Source organism: Dipodomys merriami, unplaced genomic scaffold (assembly GCF_024711535.1).
Source record: "Dipodomys merriami isolate MVZ:Mamm:240054 unplaced genomic scaffold, mDipMer1.0.p SCAF_114, whole genome shotgun sequence".
NCBI lineage: Eukaryota > Metazoa > Chordata > Mammalia > Rodentia > Heteromyidae > Dipodomys > Dipodomys merriami.
In genome coordinates, this window is record NW_027202427.1 from 2,694,425 (window position 1) to 2,711,947 (window position 17,523).

Consider the following 17,523-nt stretch of genomic DNA (forward strand, 5'->3'; position numbering starts at 1 on the left):
TGTTCCACAGATCTCCTCTGTCTTTCTGTCCATCTCTCTGTCGGTCTGTCTCTCTTCCCAGGCGTCCTGTGTCAGCGTTCTCCACCCCATCTCATCTGCCCCTGTTCTAATTGGTCACCAACAGTCCTGGTCACCCCTAACTGCGTCCCTCCCATTCTGTGTCACCAACCACTGCCCTGGGGTCCCAGCACTGCCACCAAAGACCCACGCCTGCCCGCCTGCCCACCCCATGGCCCCACGAGCCAGGCCCTGAAGACTGAGGCCCAGCCCGCAGTCCACCCACCGGCCGGCCAGGAGCTGATGCTGTGGTTCCTACGTTACAGCCCAGGCCCCGGCCCTGCCCGAGACGAGGGGCTCTGGAGAGTGCTGGGGGAGGCATTGGAAGACCTCGAGTCCTGCGGCCAGTCAGAGCTGCTCAGGGGACTAGAGGTATGGGGCAGGGGCCGCTGGCCGCAGGCCAGTGCATCTGGGCACACTGGGTGACATGTGTGTGTGTGTGTGTGTGTGTGTGTGTGTGTGTGTGTGTGTGCACACTCTCACATGGGTATCGGGGTCCAATGAGGCCTTAACACAGCCATATATTATACATATATAAAACTGTGCATATACATATATATCTATATATTGCACATATATATATGTATATGCACAGTTTTATATATGTATTTATATAGCCATGCAATATAGCCATGGAATATATATATATATATATATACACACACATATATATAAAACCGTGTAATATATATATGTATAGCCATGCAATATATAGACATATATGTATATGTGTATATGCGTGTATGCGTGTATGCGTGTATGTGTGTATGTGTGTATGTGTTTTGGTACTGGGGATTGAACCCAGGACATTGCACTTGCTAGGCAAGTGCTTTGCCACTGAGCTACATCCCAACCCCTTATTCCATTTTGTTTTTGTGTGCTAGGACTGGGACCTGAACTCAGGGCCTGGGGGCTATCATTTAGCTTTTTTGCTCAGGGCTAGTGCTCCATCACTTGAGCCACACCTCCACTTCAAGTCCTCGATTTTGAGGGCTTCTTTTGGTGGTTAATTGGAGATAAGGATCTCACAGATCTGCCCCCAGGCTGACTTCAAACCAGGATCCTCAGATCTCGGCTTCCCCAGTAGCTAGGATTACAGGCGTGACTCACTGGCTCTCAGACACCTTCTTGTTCTATGAGAGCAATGCCTACACTGCTGTGCGTTTGGCGATGTCTCCTTTACTTTGTCTCTGGTGGGAGGCGGAGGCACCCCTGGGCCTGTGCACAGCTGTCCCCTCTGCCGGGACCCTCTCTTCTGTCTCTTCCCACTGTCCTGGGCGCTTCCTTCTTCTGTCCAGCTCACCATTTTCTTAGTTGTGTTTATGATTAGCAAGAGCATAGGGGTTAGGAGCCCTGACTTTGCAGCAAGACTCTGGGTTCAAATCTTACCTTGCTCATGAATAAAGTGGGAGAAAATGCTAAGGTGTACAGAGGAGAAAACGAGTTCGGTGTGGACGGAGAGATGAACCAGTGGCAGCTGCGGGGCTCTCCTCTGGTTTGATTGGGGAATGACGCTCCACCCCACCTAGGGCTCAGGGCCACCACAGTGACCCCAGAGAACGGTGCCCAGGGCGGGGCGGGGCGGGGCGGGGCGGGGGTGGGGTGCTGACTGGTGGAGCAGGTGAGAGGCACCTGAGAAGTGGCCCTGTCCCCTCACAGAACTCCATCATGACGGGCACTGTGCCCAGCGTGGCCCTGGAGGGCAGACCCGGTCCCCGGCCCTGGCGGAGGGCCCGGGACATCCGAGAGTCCCATGAAGACCTGCAGGAGCTGCTGCTACCAACACCCTTGGAGATGCACAAGGTGGGCACTGAGGGCGGGCACGGGGGGGGGGCTCTGAGGGCCACGAGCGCCGGCCGTGGACTCACAGCCCTGCCCCATGGGCCTCTCCTCCACCACAAAGGAAGGGTGTTACACCAGGCTGGTCTCCTGCAACTCTCATCATGTGGGAGTGAGCACACCTGCACACGCACACGCACACGCCCGTGACACTCACCGGGCCACTACTCACAGGTGGTTTTCTGTAGGCAGCTTGTGAACCCTGCTCGGTGGTGTTTTCCTGTGATCTCAGCACTCCGACGATTATGAATTCCAGGCCAGCCGGGGCTACACAATGAAACCCGGGTTCAGAAAACAGAAGATGGGCACCAAGCTCACACCTGTCACCCTAGCTACTCAGGAGGCTGAGACCTGAAACCAGCCCAGGCAGAAAAGCCCCTGTGCGACTCTTATCTCCAGTTAACCACCAGAAAACTAGAATTGGAACTGTGAATTCAAGTGATAGAGTGGTAGCCTTGAGTAAAAAAGAGCTCAGGAATAGCACCTAGGCCCTGAGTTCAAGCCCCACAACTGACAGAGAGAAGGGGGGGGGGTAGAAGAAGGAGAGAGAGGAATAAAACCTTGTTTTTATTGCTGTGCATGTGTATGTAATCAGCCCTTCTCATCTGCCAATTCTGCAATCAGAGATTAACCAACTACCTATCTAACATACATATAGGGGGAAAAACCTTTTTTGGTGTGCTGGGGCTCGAATCCAGGGCCTGGACGCTGTCCCTGAGCTTTTTTGCATAAGGCCAGCGCTCTACCACTTGAGCCATAGCTCCACCTCTGGCTTTTTTTTTTTTTCTTCTTTTGGTAATTAATTGGAAGTAAGAGTCTCATGGACTTTGCTGCCCCGGTGGGCTTGGAACTGTGGGACAACCAAACATCAGTTTCTCCCACATCTTTCCACAACTACCTGGGGCCAGAAGCTGGCACCTGCCGGCACTTTGGGTCCCCGTGTGGGAACACCACTGACCGGAGACCCCTGCGGGCCACGGCTGCCCACAGCCTGTGGGTGGCAGGCAGCGTTGCCCTTAAGGACCACAGGTGTCCGGGTGGCAGGATGCCCGGGGCCTCTCAGGTTCCACAGGTCCGGAGGAAGCAGGAACGGGGCCTCCAGCTAAGGCCCCAGGGGTGCGGGGTGCTGTGACGTGGGGGGCCGGGGCGCATGGGGGCCTGGCGTGGGCTCAGCAGGCTGCTGTGGGAGTGCAGCTGGCCAACAGCCTGGACCTGGACCCCAGGGGCACCGAATGCCAGCCCAAGGGGTGAGCTGCAGCAGGGCACAGTTCCAGGGCCGGCGTCGCCTCCTGTCCCCAGGTGACGCTGCACAAGGACCCATTGCGGAATGACTTTGGCTTCAGCGTCTCGGACGGTCTCTTGGAGAAGGGCATCTATGTGCACACGGTACGCGCTGACGGGCCGGCCCAGCGTGGGGGCCTGCGGCCCTTCGACAGGATCCTGCAGGTAAGGTGGGCCGTGGCGGTGACGGGGACCAGGCCAGACCTCCGCTTGCGAAAAGTGGGGAGGGCGGGTAGGAGCGATGCCCAGCACCGACACCTCCACCTGCAGCACCGGGCATGGGCACCAAGGAGGCAAGGCCCTGCGCCCACCTCCTGGGGGTCCCCATTTCCCATGCAGCCTACACAGACACCTCCACAGGAGAAATGATTCGGGTTTTTTTGGCAGTACCGGGGATTGAACCCAGGGCCTCATGCTAGCTGAGCAGATGCTCCGACCCCTTTTCCAAGATAGGGTCTGTTTACCACTGCAAGTCTGGGTCCAGACCCTGTGTGCTGCGATGCCAGGCGAGCACCCCTGGGCCCTGCCGTCTGTGGAGACGGAGTCTCCTGAACTTTTCTGTCCCCAGTGGCCTTCCACAGCCACTCCTCGGCTTCTGGAGGAGCCGGGATGACAGGCTTGGCTCCCCCTGAATTCACCTGTCTTCTTTCTTCACAATCTATTGGCCAGAGCCAGTCATGTGACCTACCTTACTTTCCCAAGGGAGCCTGGGCCGTGTGGCCTGGCCATCTAGGCTACCCTGGACCACCCAGAACCACCTCAGAACCACCCTTGCCCCCTCCCCTGCCTTAGCTGATTATGTTCCTTTGTTTTAGCCATTTTTATTTTCAATGTACTCATGTTTTCTCTAAATCGATGAGCCTTCTTCAATTTATGTATTTTTTATATCTTTTTTTTCTCTCTTTTTTTTTTTTTTTGGTCCACAGTGGGGCTTGGTCTCTGCGCCTGGGCGCTGTCCCTCAGCTCTTTAGCTCAAGGCTAGTGCTCTACCACTTGAATCACAGCACCACTCCCAGTTTTCTGGTGGTTAATTGGAGATAAAGAGTCTCACAGACTTTCCTGCCCAGGCTGGCTTTGAGCCACGATCCTCAGATCTCAGCCTCCTGAGTAGCTAGGATGACAGGCGTGAGCCACCGATACCTGGCTAATTACATTTATTTTTGAAAGGGAATTATCTCAAGAATGAAAAATCAGTATCCCTTGTCTAAGATAGACATTCAAGGTAAAATACAAACAAAACAGAAACAAGGACTGTCACCAAACAGTAGGCAAGAGGCTGTGTGTGCGTGTGCGTGTATGTGTGTGTGTGTGTGTGTGTGTGTGTGTGTGTGTGTGTGTGTGTTGCTGATGCTGAGTATGGAACCCAGACCCTTGAGCTCCATCTACCCTGCCTTCCATATACCCTGCCTTTTATGTTGAAAAGAGAGAAAGCTGGCTGCCCAGAGCTCACGCCTGTATTCCTAGCTACTCAGGAGGCTGTGATCTGAAATCTAGATAAATCTGAAATCCAGATAAATCTGAAATCCAGGCAGATAAATTGGAGTAACCCTTAATCTCCAGTTAACCAGCAAAGAGTTGGAGGTGGAGCTATGGCTCAGATGAATAGTGCCAGCCTTGAGCGAAAAAGCTAAGCAAAGGTGTGAGGCCCTGAGTGTAAGTCCTAGTGTCACCCTCCCCACACGCATACATGCACACACATACATACACGCATACACACAACCACACACACACACAAACACACACACAAAAAGAGAGGAGCAAAGTCAGAGGAGCCTGAAAGGTATGCAGGTGTCTCCCTAGAACATTCTCTTTGCTGCCTAACCAGAAGAACTGAGTTAATGACGAGCAACTTCCTCTGTGTGTACAGGAATTTAACCAAGGCTGGGGCAGGCCCCTATTTCGGGAAATCATACAATTCCCACCTCTTCAGCCACTCAACGCATCCCCTGCCCTGTCCCCTGCTTGTGTCCCTTGCAGGTCAACCATGTCCGCACGCGGGACTTCGACTGCTGCCTGGCAGTGCCACTCCTGGCAGAGGCAGGCGACATCTTGGAGCTGGTCATCAGCCGCAACCCCCTGGCCCAGAGCCGCCGGACGCCCCGCACGCCAGCCCCCAGCAGCCCCCAGATGCTCTGAAGGCCTTCTGTGGTCCGGACATGGCAGGGCTGGGCTAGAGAAGGGCACACCTTGCTCATCTGTGTGCCTGGAGGTTCCGAGCCAGGGTTGGGCCTTGGTATCTGTGCCCCACTTCTGTGGTCCCAGGCAGCGAGGTCCCAGCCTTATTTGGAGCTACATCTGGGTCTTGACCAAGTTAGGTCTCTGAGATGCCCAGAGAAGCCCCTTCCGAAGGGGCTGGGATGGCTGCGCAGCCAGGGAGAGAGGCGTAGGTGGGGGGAATGGGAGGATCCCCAGGCCCTGCCGGGAGCGAGCTCCCTGTCAGGAGAGGTAAGCAACGCAGGCTGGGGCCCTCCCTGAGTCAGGGACTGAAGTGCCAGGCGAGCAGGTGATGTTCCGCTTCCTGATGGGCGGAGGCTCAGGAAGGAGCCAGCACCTTCCCTGGGCCCGAATCCAGGTGTTGGGGCTGGCTGGCACAAGGACCTCTAATTCTGCGTACCTTCTTAGGACGCCCCAAGCCGGGCGTTCCAGCCCGGGTGTTCCAGCCACTGAAGGTCAGCGGCTTGTCCGTGGGCAGCCCAGTGTCAGTGGTGGGCGGTCACATGTCCTGGCCATATGCCCCCTTGCAGCGTTTGGAGGACAGAAGGCCCAGGAAGTATGGCTGGCCTGCCACTCCACCGAGAAACCTGGGGGCAGGAGGCAGAGGGGAGGTGGGCGCCTGGCGACATCCCAGCCCTGGAGGGGGAAGAGCTGGGGTGGAGGGGGGGGGAGGCCCGCAGGGACAGCCTCCAGGTCCTGAGGTGGAGTCTGTCTCTCTTGCAACCTGGAAGCCCCGGCGGCCCTGGCGGCCCCACACCATTGCCTCCAGTTTCACAATGCAGCGAGAACCGTTTGGTGTTGAGCACAGCCCAGGTGCGGTCTGGCCGTGGGTTTGGAGGGCCGCTGGGGGTTCAGCCGATCCCTGTTTCCCTCCCACAGGGCTCTGAGGTGGGTTTCAAACCAGGGGCCTCTCCTCCCCCGCCCTGCTGCGTGCTCCACTCCTGGGCCCCCCAGAGGCCAGGAAAAGGCTCTTCCACCCAAGACCAGTTGCAGGAAGGAGCCAGGTTTCTCGGCACAGGTTCCCTGTTGGCTGACCCCTGCGGGCTCGTGCTCCTCTGGGAAGTGGGGTGGACAGTGGGAGCAGGTGCAGGTCTCCTGGCTGAGCCCAGGCCCTGCCCTCAGAGCCTCTGCGGTCACACTAGGGAGAAAGGCACTAGCCCCCCATGCAGGGGCGTCGAGTAAAGGCGGAGCTCCGCTTGGAGGGCTGAGGATAGCAGAGATGGCTCCTGGGCTGCCAGCAGCCACAAGCTGTGTGACCTTGGGCAGGCTTCTTGGCCTCTCGGGGCCTGTTAGATAACATGGCTGGACCGGACACTCTCAGGGTCCCTCCCCTTAGGAAAGCCACAGGACTCCAAGATTCCGGGACTCTAGGCAAGAGAAAGCACATCCAGGCTGGCCTTCCTCGGGTCTCTGCTGTTCTCCCACACATATGCAATTGGGCCTGGCTGGTGGGGGGGGGGCTGGCCAGGCCTGCTCATATGCAATAGTCCCCCTGGCGTCTCCCACACATCCATCCGGACCTGACCTTCGCCAACCCCGGAGTCCCCCCCACCCCTGCATTTTGGGTGACATTCCCCCACCCCTAAAGCTGTATTTTTCTCTGGCTGAAAGCCCATTCTGTGTAAATTATTTTTCTACTGGGAGTTCTTGGGGCTCTCTGGAAGCACAAGCCAGCAGGCCAAAAGCTGCCTGTGATGTTTGGGGCCCGTGTGTAACTGTCCTGCCGGGACTGCAGCCGGGGGTGGGGCGGCAGGCCACTGTTGGGATGAATTTTTAATAAATATTAAAATGCACTTAAGAGTAGGCTATTTGCTTTTTTAAAAAAAAATTCCTGGGCGTACCAGGGCCAGCTTGTGTGATCTCACTTGCTTTCTAGAGCATTCATCCACTCAAAACCTCTGTCATGTCAGGCACTGGTGGCTCACATCTGTCATCCTAGCTATTCAGGAGGCTGAGGGCTGAGGATCATGGTTCAAAAGCCAGCCCAGGCAGGAAAGCCAGTGAGAGTCTTAGCTCCAATTAACTAATGAAAAAAAAAAAAAAAACCCAGAAGGGGAGCTGTAACTCAAGTGGCAGAGCACTAGCCTTGAGCAAAGAAGCTCAGGGACAGTGCCCAGGCCGAGTTAAAGCTTCAAGACACACACACACACACACACACACTCACCCCTCTACCATTTACTGGGCTTCAGGTGGTCTGAGATAGAGTGCACATTCTAGTGACATCAGCAAGCCAGTAAGCAGCACAGAGGACTCATCTCAGGAGGCTACCTTACACCTTAGTTCAGAGTAGCTGAGATGATGGGCTGAGTCACCAGTGCCTGGCAAAAGATCTGAAATGGTGTGTGTATGTGTGTGTGTGTGTGTGTGAATTCTAGGCCGGGGTGCCATCCCTGAGCTGTTTTTGCACAAGGCTAGTGCTCTACTGCTTGAGCTACAGCTTTATTTCCAGCTTTTTGGTGCTTCACTGGAAATTAAAGTCTTGTGGACTTTCCAGGCTGGCTTTGAACAGTGATCCTCAGATCTCAGCCTCCTGAGTAGCTAGGATTACAGGCGTCAGCCATCAGCACCCAGGTGCTGAAACTTTTTGAGCATCAACCCAGCACCACCTCTGCCTGGCTCACGGGCCTACCATCCCCCCTGCTCCTGCATCCCAAGGTCGCAGTCAAATCGTGGGAGCCCTCGAATACTGTATAAAATGGCCTTCAGGCTGTGTGCATTATAAAAAATCCTATCCCGAGGTATCTCATTATGATACGCAGCTATTCCCAACCCTGACGGCCTTCTGCTGGAGAGCAGGCCTGAGCCCGCAAGGTGCTTGCCAAACACACCACACGTGTTGAATTTTAAAAAGGAAATGTTTATTGTCATGTTATAAGGTGATTACAAACTCCTCTAAAAAAAGCAAAGATGAATTTAAAATATTGATATACATATTTATCTAAAAAGCAAAAGAGGGAAAAAAACCCTGCAAAATACAGGGATCCATATCATAAAACATTTATACACAAAAGCTTGTATACTGCGAGACTGGAGACTGACTCACACACCAGGGTCTTGCTCAGATACAAATTCCTCCTCTCGTTGGTTGATTTCAGTTTTTTTGGTTTTTATTTTTTACAAAAGTTTAAAATACCTTAAAAATATTTTGAAGTTTTTTAAAAAATGTCCTGATGAGCCAGACATATTTCTGGAAGGAGGCAAACCCACGTTCTTGGCTTTTTCTTGTGCTAAATACAGAGTCACAGTTTTTAGGGATTGGGAAGATTAATTGGGTAAAAAAAAAAAAAAATAATGGAGTAACCATCTCAGATTGAAGCCAGATATATAACAAGACGCCCCGCGTCCTTGCGGAAGGAGAGCAAGCCTGCGGAGACGGCCCAGAGAACTAGGGCAGCCAGCTTTCTCTGAAGATGCCATGTTTCTGAGGGAAGGCCTGGAGGGGGAGGGGGGCTCTCCCTTCTGCTCCCTGGGTTTAGTCTTGTGGCTTTGCACTGGATGGGGGTTCGCAGACAGAGGTATTTACAGCACCCACGCGACGGGTCTAGGGCTAGGTGAGACCTTGAGGGGCCTTCGCTCTGGGGTGCCTTCCTGGCTTGTGTGTGTCTTGGGGGAGCAGTAGGGGGCTCTGCTCTCGGACCGGCTGCCCAGAGCGCGTCTGGTGGAGAGCTGCAGTGCGGGCGAGGCTGGTGCTGTGCTGGGAGAGCCAGGGGAGGCCGAGGGGTGCCTCCTGCTCTCTCCCGGGGACCAAGGCTCCTCCTAGGAAGCCTTGGGCCTGAGCTGCTTTCCTGCTGTGCGGGGGTCTCAGTCCTCCCCATCTCCTAGCCAGGAGATGGAGGGTCACTGGGGCGGTGGTCAGAGCTCATTTCTCCTCCAGGCTGCGGCCTGGGGTCCACGGGTGGGGGAAGGTGTGTGTTTCCTATGGTGGAAGCCGGCCACGCCCACCTCGCATGCACACCTTGCAGATAGTACAGCAGGCAGTCAAATCCCCCCCCCACCCCCCCGGTCTGCTCAGGGCCTCGGTTTCCCCATGTACAATGAGGACATTAGATCAGGGACCATGGCCCAGGACCACCAATGATGTGTCCCCCGGGGCAGCTCAGCCATTTGTTTCCTTATGGTGTCTCCGCGCTTGCTGTCTGGCCCTGGCAGGCCGGGCGACTTGCGGTCACAATGTCTGACCGTCCCAAGCAGAGAGCTACTTGGCAAGACACAGGTGGACCGGAGTCACGAGCTCTAATGAAAAAATGTCACTCATACGGCGACACGAAGACAATCGTCACTGCACATGGGACAGAGCCCGGGAGCGGGCGCGGGACTGGAACTGGAGACAGGTGCCCGGGAGGCCGGGGACAGGGGGGAGGAGGCGACCTTTCATCCAGGCAGCGCTGGAGACTTGGTCTGCTTGTGTCTTTGGTCTAGGATTTGGTCTGGGAATCTTATGAGAAGAGACCTTCTTCAGGCCTTTCCAGAATGTTGCAATTTGTCTACCAACCCAGAATACTGACGCCTTGCACGCGGGGTACCAGGGAGGGAAGGGAAGACGGAAGTGACCACAAGGCCCGCCCCGCTCTCCCGTCACCTGTCTTCACCCACCAGTGGTTAGTTTACTAAAGTTCCGTAAGACAGAAGAACACAGGTCACATAGCTACTCAGTAAGATGACGACAAAACAACAACACACACTCGATCAGACACCACGGCAACCATAAGTACATAGAAAAATAGGAACATGGTAGAACTGGTTGATGTTTGGAAAGGATTCGGCGTGGTTTGGCAGAGTACATAGCTTTGGAAACAGAGAAATGTATACACTTGTCAGAGACACGAGGTCCAGACTTGCCCCCGGGGGGAGGGGGGGCGGGTGGCGGGGGGAGTCCTGACTCTTGGATTTGAGGAGGACCCCGCTCTCCAAGCTGCCAGCAGCCTTGTGGCTGTGCGTGTGACGATGTGTCCGTTGGGACCATCGCCGGGCAGGCGGAGGTGTGTCTGCCTGTGTGCCCTGCTCCTGGCCCTGGCCTGGTCTGCGAGCTCAGGGGGGCCAGCCCCCTGCAATTCCAACCTTCTGCCAACCTTGCCTTCTCTCCTCCATCCCCACACAGTCTGCCAGGCTTAGCGTGGAAGGCTCAAGGCCAGCCAGCTCACCACCACCAAGCTGCGCCCCCCCCCCCACCGCATCCAAGATCCAGCCTCAAAAGTAGCTCTGGGCTCTACTCAAAGGTAGCCTTTGCTGGCTGGGGTGGCCCTGGGGTGGTGTTCTGAGAGAGAATGTGGCGAGTCTCCCAGCCCAGGGCAGTGAGGTCAGAGCCAAGGGGGCCGGGAGGCCAGGAGGGGCAACTCTGCGTCCTCACGCTGGGGCCACATGGCTTGATCCACTCGCCTCCCCTTTCCTCCTCTCCTGTACCCCTCAACAAATCCATGGGGCCTGGGGAACACCTAGCCCACACTTCTGAGCTGGCTTCAGGCCCGAGCATGGAATGGCCCAGAACTGCCAGCATCGCCAGACACTTGGCCCTCTGCAAGACCCCCTGGCCCAGGGGCTCCCAGGAGCCACTTCATGCTACACCTCTCCCTCTCTCTCCCTCTCTTTCTCTCTCTCTCCCTCTCCCTCTCTCCCCTGCCGAGACTCCTGGTGGCTCTGAGAGTCCTACTGATTGTTCTCCCCATCAACCGTTTCTGCTGGAGGCCTCAGCTCTAACCTCCGTCAGTTGCTCTAGTCTTGAGAGTTGGCTCATTATTTTGGCATCTATCTTCCTAAGACAAACAGCGAAGAGGGTCTCCAAGTCCTCCTGCCCCTGGGCCTCTGCGGCTGGTGGGTCCTTTCCTACCTGAACCAGGCTTCAGAAGGGCTACACGTCTTAGATGTACCTGCCATCCCAGGCAAACTGTAGCCAGTGTGGATCTGTTGTTTCGTGTTGTTTTCTGGGGTGGGGCCGGAGGGAGCAGAACTTTCTGCCAGCTACATAAGCACCGAAGGACTGCTTTTGAGAAATTGAGATGTATTGCTGGCAAGAAAATCAATTCAAGTGGTAAAAGTGTATGACAGTCTCTTAAGTGTCTGTATAGTTACATGTTTAAAAAAATTACAAAGGAAGATTTTACCAAGTTCCCATCTAATTCAGTATGAAAGCTTGGCCTCCCCCGGGACATCTGCCCACAGGTTGTCTTTTTATACAAAATATCCCGAAATCAAAACAAGAGACACACACACACACACAATAAACAGGCACGCACACACACCCACCCACACACACACATACACATTTAACATTAACATTTTCTGTGACAATTAAAAAAAAATCCTAGTGCAAATGTAAAGCTCTGTAAACCTGGTCCTATGAGAATCTAACGTTAGTAAACAGCAGGAAAGCGGCCGGCCGGGGCGAGCTCACATCATGGTCTCCACGATGATGTGTGTTGGCTTCACCAGGGCGCCGTTCATGGTGGTGGTGGTGTTGAAGGGTACGGCCCCCTCCCGCTCCACAGCCCAGCGGTTGGGCTCCCTGGGGGTCAGCAGGTACTTGACTCTCTGCAGAAGCAAGCAGGGGGGGGGGGAGGAAGAGGCCGTGAGCCGGCTGGTTGGCCGACTCACGGATTCACCATTCCTAGGCACTGCTGTGCCTGCAGCTGGGTGGGCCGTGTGGCAGGTCTCTCCCCGTCCCCCCACCTCCTGCTCTTGGTCTCTCTGGGAAGGAAGGAGTGGGGCCATGGAGTTTGCTGGTCCCCTGAGTTGGAAAAGTAGTTTTCCTAGCCAATTCCACGTGCGTGCCACACAGGTCTCCCCGCAGGTGCCCTTCCTGTCTGTGCCCTGGTGCCTTCAGTGTGGCTTGCTGCTGTGTAGCCCTGCAGCTCCGGGGGGAACCGTGGGCACCCCTCAGCCTCCTGAGCTGCCAGCTCCTCCTCACAGGCAGGCCCAAGTCCCTCAGACTCCCCCACAGCTCTGGGTTGGGGGGGGGAGCTCTGGCCATTCTGGGCAGGTGAGTCATCTCATCATAGAAGGGAAGAACCCCAGACAAGCCATGCCAGAGCTGGCCCAGGGCCCGGGACGCCTGTCTCTAAGCCCGTGTCCTGCCAAGTGTCTGCGCAGACCTCGAGAGGCCAGCAGTTACAAAAATAAAAACGTTGACACAACGCAGCACATGCGTGGTAGGTGCGAGCTAGGAAGTCTCATTTAGGGTGCCCCTCTTCCATTTCTTTTCTTTTCTTTTCTTTTTTTTTTTTTGTCAGTCATGGGGCTTGAACTGGGCCTGGGCGCTGTCCCTCAGCTCTTCAGCTCAAGGCAAGCGTTCTACCACTTGAGCCACAGTGCCACTTCTGGTTTTCTGAGTGGTTTATTAGAGAGAAGTCTCATGGACTTTGCTGCCCGGGCTGGCTTTGAACCACAATCCTCAGATCTCAGCCTCCTGAGTAGCTAGGATGACAGGCGTGAGCCACTGGCGCCTGGCCGCCCCCTTCCATTTCTTAAGACCTGGCAGCTCTTGGCCTGTGGCCCGCCTGGCTGCCAGCTGTGGACTTGGTCTTTGCCCGGCTCCAGCCCAGCCGCCTGGCAGCTGCCGGGGCCCACTGCTTCCTGCTGGTTGGGGGGCTGACCACACTATGGGCAGTACACAAGCGCCGCAGGCCACCAGCGGGGGCCCGGTGTGGGGGGGTGCCGGCCAGGCATCCAGAGAACCCTCCTCACACACCCCAGCCATGCTTCTGCCCTCCCTCCTGTGCCAGCCAAACTCTGAGCGCAGGCGGGACCAGTACTTTAAAATCAGGCTTGGAAAGGGCAACAGGTGAGTGACCGCTAGGTGTCCCCACCCTGGCAGTGGGTCTCTAGAGACCCACCCCGCCCCCAGCAACACTGTGCCCACTCGGCACTCTGGGGGGCCTGGGTGTCCAGGGGGGGCCTGGTTTGGCTCAGAGCCATGGCCACCCCAGGCTGGTGTTCCGTATGCACTGTCCAGTACGTCAACTCCTCAGAACCTACACCAGGTCCAACCCTGTGGGATACCCAGGAGGCCTTGCTGCCTCAGACCCGGTGCCTGTCCCCCTCAGCCCCACCTCCGCCCCACACCTCCCCCCCCATCAACAGCCCCTCTGGGCGACTCCGAGCCCAAAGGAAACACAAGCCGCCTGTGGGGGCAGAGCCCCGGGACATCCTGGCTCCAGATATTTTTTTTTTTAAGAGAATAACAATAAAAAAGGTCCCAGAACAAAACAGTGCAGACTTGGAATCAGCCCAGACCCAAAGGTTAAAAGAGATTCTGAGAAGAGAAGTTCTTGGAAAGAGCCCTGGCCCTGCTGGCCTGGAGCACTGTGGGAGGAATCTGTGGGGGAGCTGGGGAAGCGGGCGGGGGGGTCCCAGGCAGAGGGGGGCCCGCCAAGGTCAGGCAGCACAGCCCCAGGTCTGGAACCCGGCTGGGCCGAGCCGGGCCGGGCTTCCCCTGGGCTGGCTCCTGGCCGGGGGTGGGGGGGGTAGGGATTCCTGTCTCCCTCCTGGGATGAGGGATCCGCAGGACCACTGTGTCCCCCACAGCCCGGCTGTCCCCCTCAGTGTCCCATGCGGAGACACCTTCCCCCACCCACAGCCCACAATGCACCTCTGCCCATGGTCAATCTCAACCCAGGACTCATAAAGGGCAGCCATCTTGCCTAAGGCCACCCAGAAAACCGGCAGAGAGCTGTCCTGGGCGCCACCCCCCTAGACCCCCCCCCCCCCACTCACCACGAGGAACGGCCCCTCGGTCTGGCAGAGGCGGATGATGACGACCAGAGGGATGCACACCATGGAGGCCAGGGCCAGGCTCCAGCCCAGCCCGATGGCCCAGGTCGGGTACACGTAGACTTTGTTGTAGGTCAGGGGTACATACTTGACCAGAGAGAAGACGAAACACCCCTGTGGAGAAGCAGACGGGGCGGTCAGAGGGTCCCAGGCTGTGCGGAGGCCGGGCTGCTGGAGCAGGGGCAGGCCTCAGCCCCGGGTGGATCTCTCCTAGGGGCTGGCTCATACCCGCCCTTCAGCCTCACACCCGCCCTGCCTCCTCACACCCGCCCTGGGGCCTCACACCCGCCCTGCCTCCTCACACCCGCCCTGGGGCCTCACACCCGCCCTGGGGTCTCACACCCGCCCTGCCTCCTCACACCCGCCCTGCCTCCTCACACCCGCCCTGCCTCCTCACACCCGCCCTGCCGCCTCACACCCGCCCTGCCTCCTCACACCCACCCTGCCTCCTCACACCCGCCCTTCGGCCTCATACCCGCCCTGGGGCCTCACACCCGCCCTGCCACCTCACACCCGCCCTGCCTCCTCACACCCGCCCTGCCTCCTCACACCCGCCCTGCGGCCTCACACCCGCCCTGCCTCCTCACACCCGCCCTGCGGTCTCACACCTGCCCTGGGTCCTCACACCTGCCCTGGGGTCTCACACCCGCCCTGGGGTCTCACACCCGCCCTGCGGCCTCACACCCACCCTGCCACCTCACACCCGCCCTGCGGCCTCACACCTGCCCTGCGGCCTCACACCCGCCCTGCGGTCTCACACCACCCTACCGCCTCACACCTGCCCTGCGGTCTCACACCTGCCCTGAAGCCTCACACCCGCCCTGCGGTCTCACACCTGCCCTGCAGCCTCACACCTGCCCTGCGGCCTCACACCTGCCCTGCGGTCTCACACCTGCCCTGCAGCCTCACACCTGCCCTGCGGTCTCACACCTGCCCTGCGGCCTCACACCTGCCCTGCGGTCTCACACCTGCCCTGGGGTCTCACACCTGCCCTGGGGCCGCCTGCCCTGGGGTCTCACACCTGCCCTGCAGCCTCACACCTGCCCTGGGGCCGCCTGCCCTGGGTCCTCACAGCCTGCCCTGGGGCTGCCTGCGCTGCCACCTTAAGGGTCTTGCTGGTGCCAGTCTGACAAAGCTTCTGGGTGCCTCCTGGTGCAGGAAGGCTGCACTCTTCAGCGTAGCCGCCCTGGTCAGCCCGTGTATCCCCCCTTACCTCTCCCCTGCCCCCACCTGTGCAATCTGGCCATCCTGGACTCCTCCCAGTTCCTGAGCCACTTATGCCGGAGCCTGAGTATGGGCTGTTCCCTCTGTCCAGCCCTCTTTTCCCTCAACTCACCCCACTCTCTCCAATGCTCCCCACTGCTCACCTAGGGCCATTCAGACTGCACACGGCAGGCGCACAGTAATGTGGGGGCAGGGGTGAATGCCTGGCATCTCCCCTCCCCCTGCCAGCCTCCCCCCCAAGCCAAGCCACGGGCCCAGGCTCCAGGCTGGGATTTGGTCACGAGATTCCAAGTGGGGTGGGGTTGGCCCTGAGGGCCCCAATACTGCGCACCTCAGCCTGGCAAAGAGGCTGGGAGGAGCCCCGCTCCTGAATGAGGTGCTGCATAGGTGGTCATAGGCCATCTACAACTGGGCCCAACTCCATCCTGTGACAAATTCTGCAGGGTAGAGCATGGTGGGAGGGTGCCCGGCCCTGCCCACCTTTCTCACGGTTTCTGCCTGTGGGGCTCTGGCCCTGGGGCGGGGGGTGGGAGCGCAGAGAGGAGTAGACAGGGGTCAGAGTGGTAAGAGGGGCGGGGGGCAAACACAATGGAAGATCAGACCCAGAGAAGCGAGTGTGTGCTGGCCAAGTGTGCCCACTGCTAGTGCTGCTGGTGCTTCCGGCTGCAGGGGGAGGGGCACACCGTCCTGATGGGAGCCCGCTGTCGTGTTAAACAGTGATGGGGAAAAGGTGAAGTTGTCTGGTGCCCCCTGCAGGCCTTGCTTTAGAGGTAAGGAAACTGAGGCTCAGAGAAGTGGTGTGCTTGAGGCTGCGACTTGCAATTGCCGGGGGTAGCAGCAGTTCGGCCCTGCCTGGGAGCACAGGTCACTGGGGGAGGGCCCGTTTATCCCCCAAGCTGATTCCTAAATGCTAGGAGGCCATCCGTGTTCCCTGTGGTGTGACAACGGGGTGCAGACAAGGTTTCCCACAAGCATCTAGGGTCTGGGCTGGTCTTGGACATGGACAGGGCAGCAGCTTTTGTGATAGTGGTTGAAGAACATCACCACGGGCTGAAAGGTACATGCCAAGGTCAAGCCTAAGATGGCGGCAGGGACGGGAGAGCTCAGAACAGCTTGCTGCCACACCCCCTCCTCCGTGGACAACTAACGGGCAGAACTCCCGGCTCACCACGCTGCGGCCTCAGCTTGACCACTCACCCCTCCACGCCCCCCCGCAAGCTCCTCGCCAAACACACCGCAACCAGCGCTGGCAGAATGGAAGACTGGCTAGCCAGTAAACATGCTGAGCCAGAGCCTTGTGGAACTCACCACACACAGGACTGGAGTGATGATAGCCCAGCTGTACTTCATCCAGGGCCCGGGCCGGTAGCCGATCATGTCCTCAATCCCGTCATAGAAGCTGTTACCGCCTGCAAGACACAGCGGAGGACACGGGTGATTCGGGTCCAAGGCCGGCGCCGCCCTGGGGCTGGTGTGGCAGGGCTGGGGTGTGGCCTCTGGGATCATCAGGCCTCTGTCTCCACACAGGTGTGGCATAACCAAAATGGTGTGGAACACAAATAATACAGGGCATCCTGTAGCTTTTGTTCTTGGTCGGTGTTAGGCAGAGCCCAGATCCCATTATGGCAAACTTAAGCCTTAGGAGGTCAGCATGGGCCCTTTGGGGATGCTAGGTGATCACACACAGACCCTCATTCATCCAGGTTCTCTATTGGTCAAAGCACCTCTCACACCCGGCACCTCAGCACGGGGCTGTCTGTGATGTGACTACAGGGCGAGGCTTGCCCTGGAAAGGGCCCGGGAGGGCAAGGCCTTCCAGCCAAAGCCTCTCACACTCCAGTGAAAAGAAGCCCCAGGGAGAAGCCTGAGAAAGGATCTGCACAATCCCGTACTCACCATAGATCCAGGCAATAACAAAACATTCAAAGAATGCAACCCACAAAAGGCATACACCGCTAGCTGCATAGTAGTCAAAGAGTTGAAACACATACATGCCACCCTGTGGAGGAGACAAGAGAGGGGTGATTGATTATTTGGTCTCTTACTGATCATATATAAAACTCTCTGGCAAATAAGCTAGAATACACCAAAGGAAAATGCTTAGCATGCCTAGCAGCATGTGTACATACATGCATATATTTTTTT

The 17,523-nt window shown here is 57.3% G+C and overlaps 2 protein-coding genes across 9 annotated transcripts in view; one reads left to right on the forward strand and one right to left on the reverse strand.

Moving 5' to 3' along the window:
- LOC138822731 (glutamate receptor-interacting protein 2-like) overlaps positions 1-5,996 on the forward strand; it is a 67,146-nt gene extending 61,150 nt beyond the window's left edge. For both annotated transcript variants that reach the window (XM_070015641.1, XM_070015640.1), the window contains exons 21-24: positions 324-429; positions 1,717-1,860; positions 3,196-3,342; positions 5,155-5,996. In XM_070015641.1, coding sequence (XP_069871742.1) covers positions 324-429; positions 1,717-1,860; positions 3,196-3,342; positions 5,155-5,313 — 556 coding nt within the window. In that variant the 3' untranslated portion in view covers positions 5,314-5,996. The remainder of the gene's footprint in view (positions 1-323; positions 430-1,716; positions 1,861-3,195; positions 3,343-5,154) is intronic.
- Positions 5,997-8,227: 2,231 nt separating this feature from the next.
- Positions 8,228-17,523, reverse strand: part of LOC138822732 (sodium- and chloride-dependent taurine transporter) — an 83,429-nt gene continuing 74,133 nt past the window's right edge. For all 7 annotated transcript variants that reach the window (XM_070015648.1, XM_070015646.1, XM_070015647.1 and 4 more), the window contains exons 12-15: positions 17,275-17,377; positions 16,687-16,787; positions 14,098-14,268; positions 8,228-11,916 (exon numbers count right to left, since the gene is read on the reverse strand). In XM_070015648.1, coding sequence (XP_069871749.1) covers positions 11,776-11,916; positions 14,098-14,268; positions 16,687-16,787; positions 17,275-17,377 — 516 coding nt within the window. In that variant the 3' untranslated portion in view covers positions 8,228-11,775. The remainder of the gene's footprint in view (positions 11,917-14,097; positions 14,269-16,686; positions 16,788-17,274; positions 17,378-17,523) is intronic.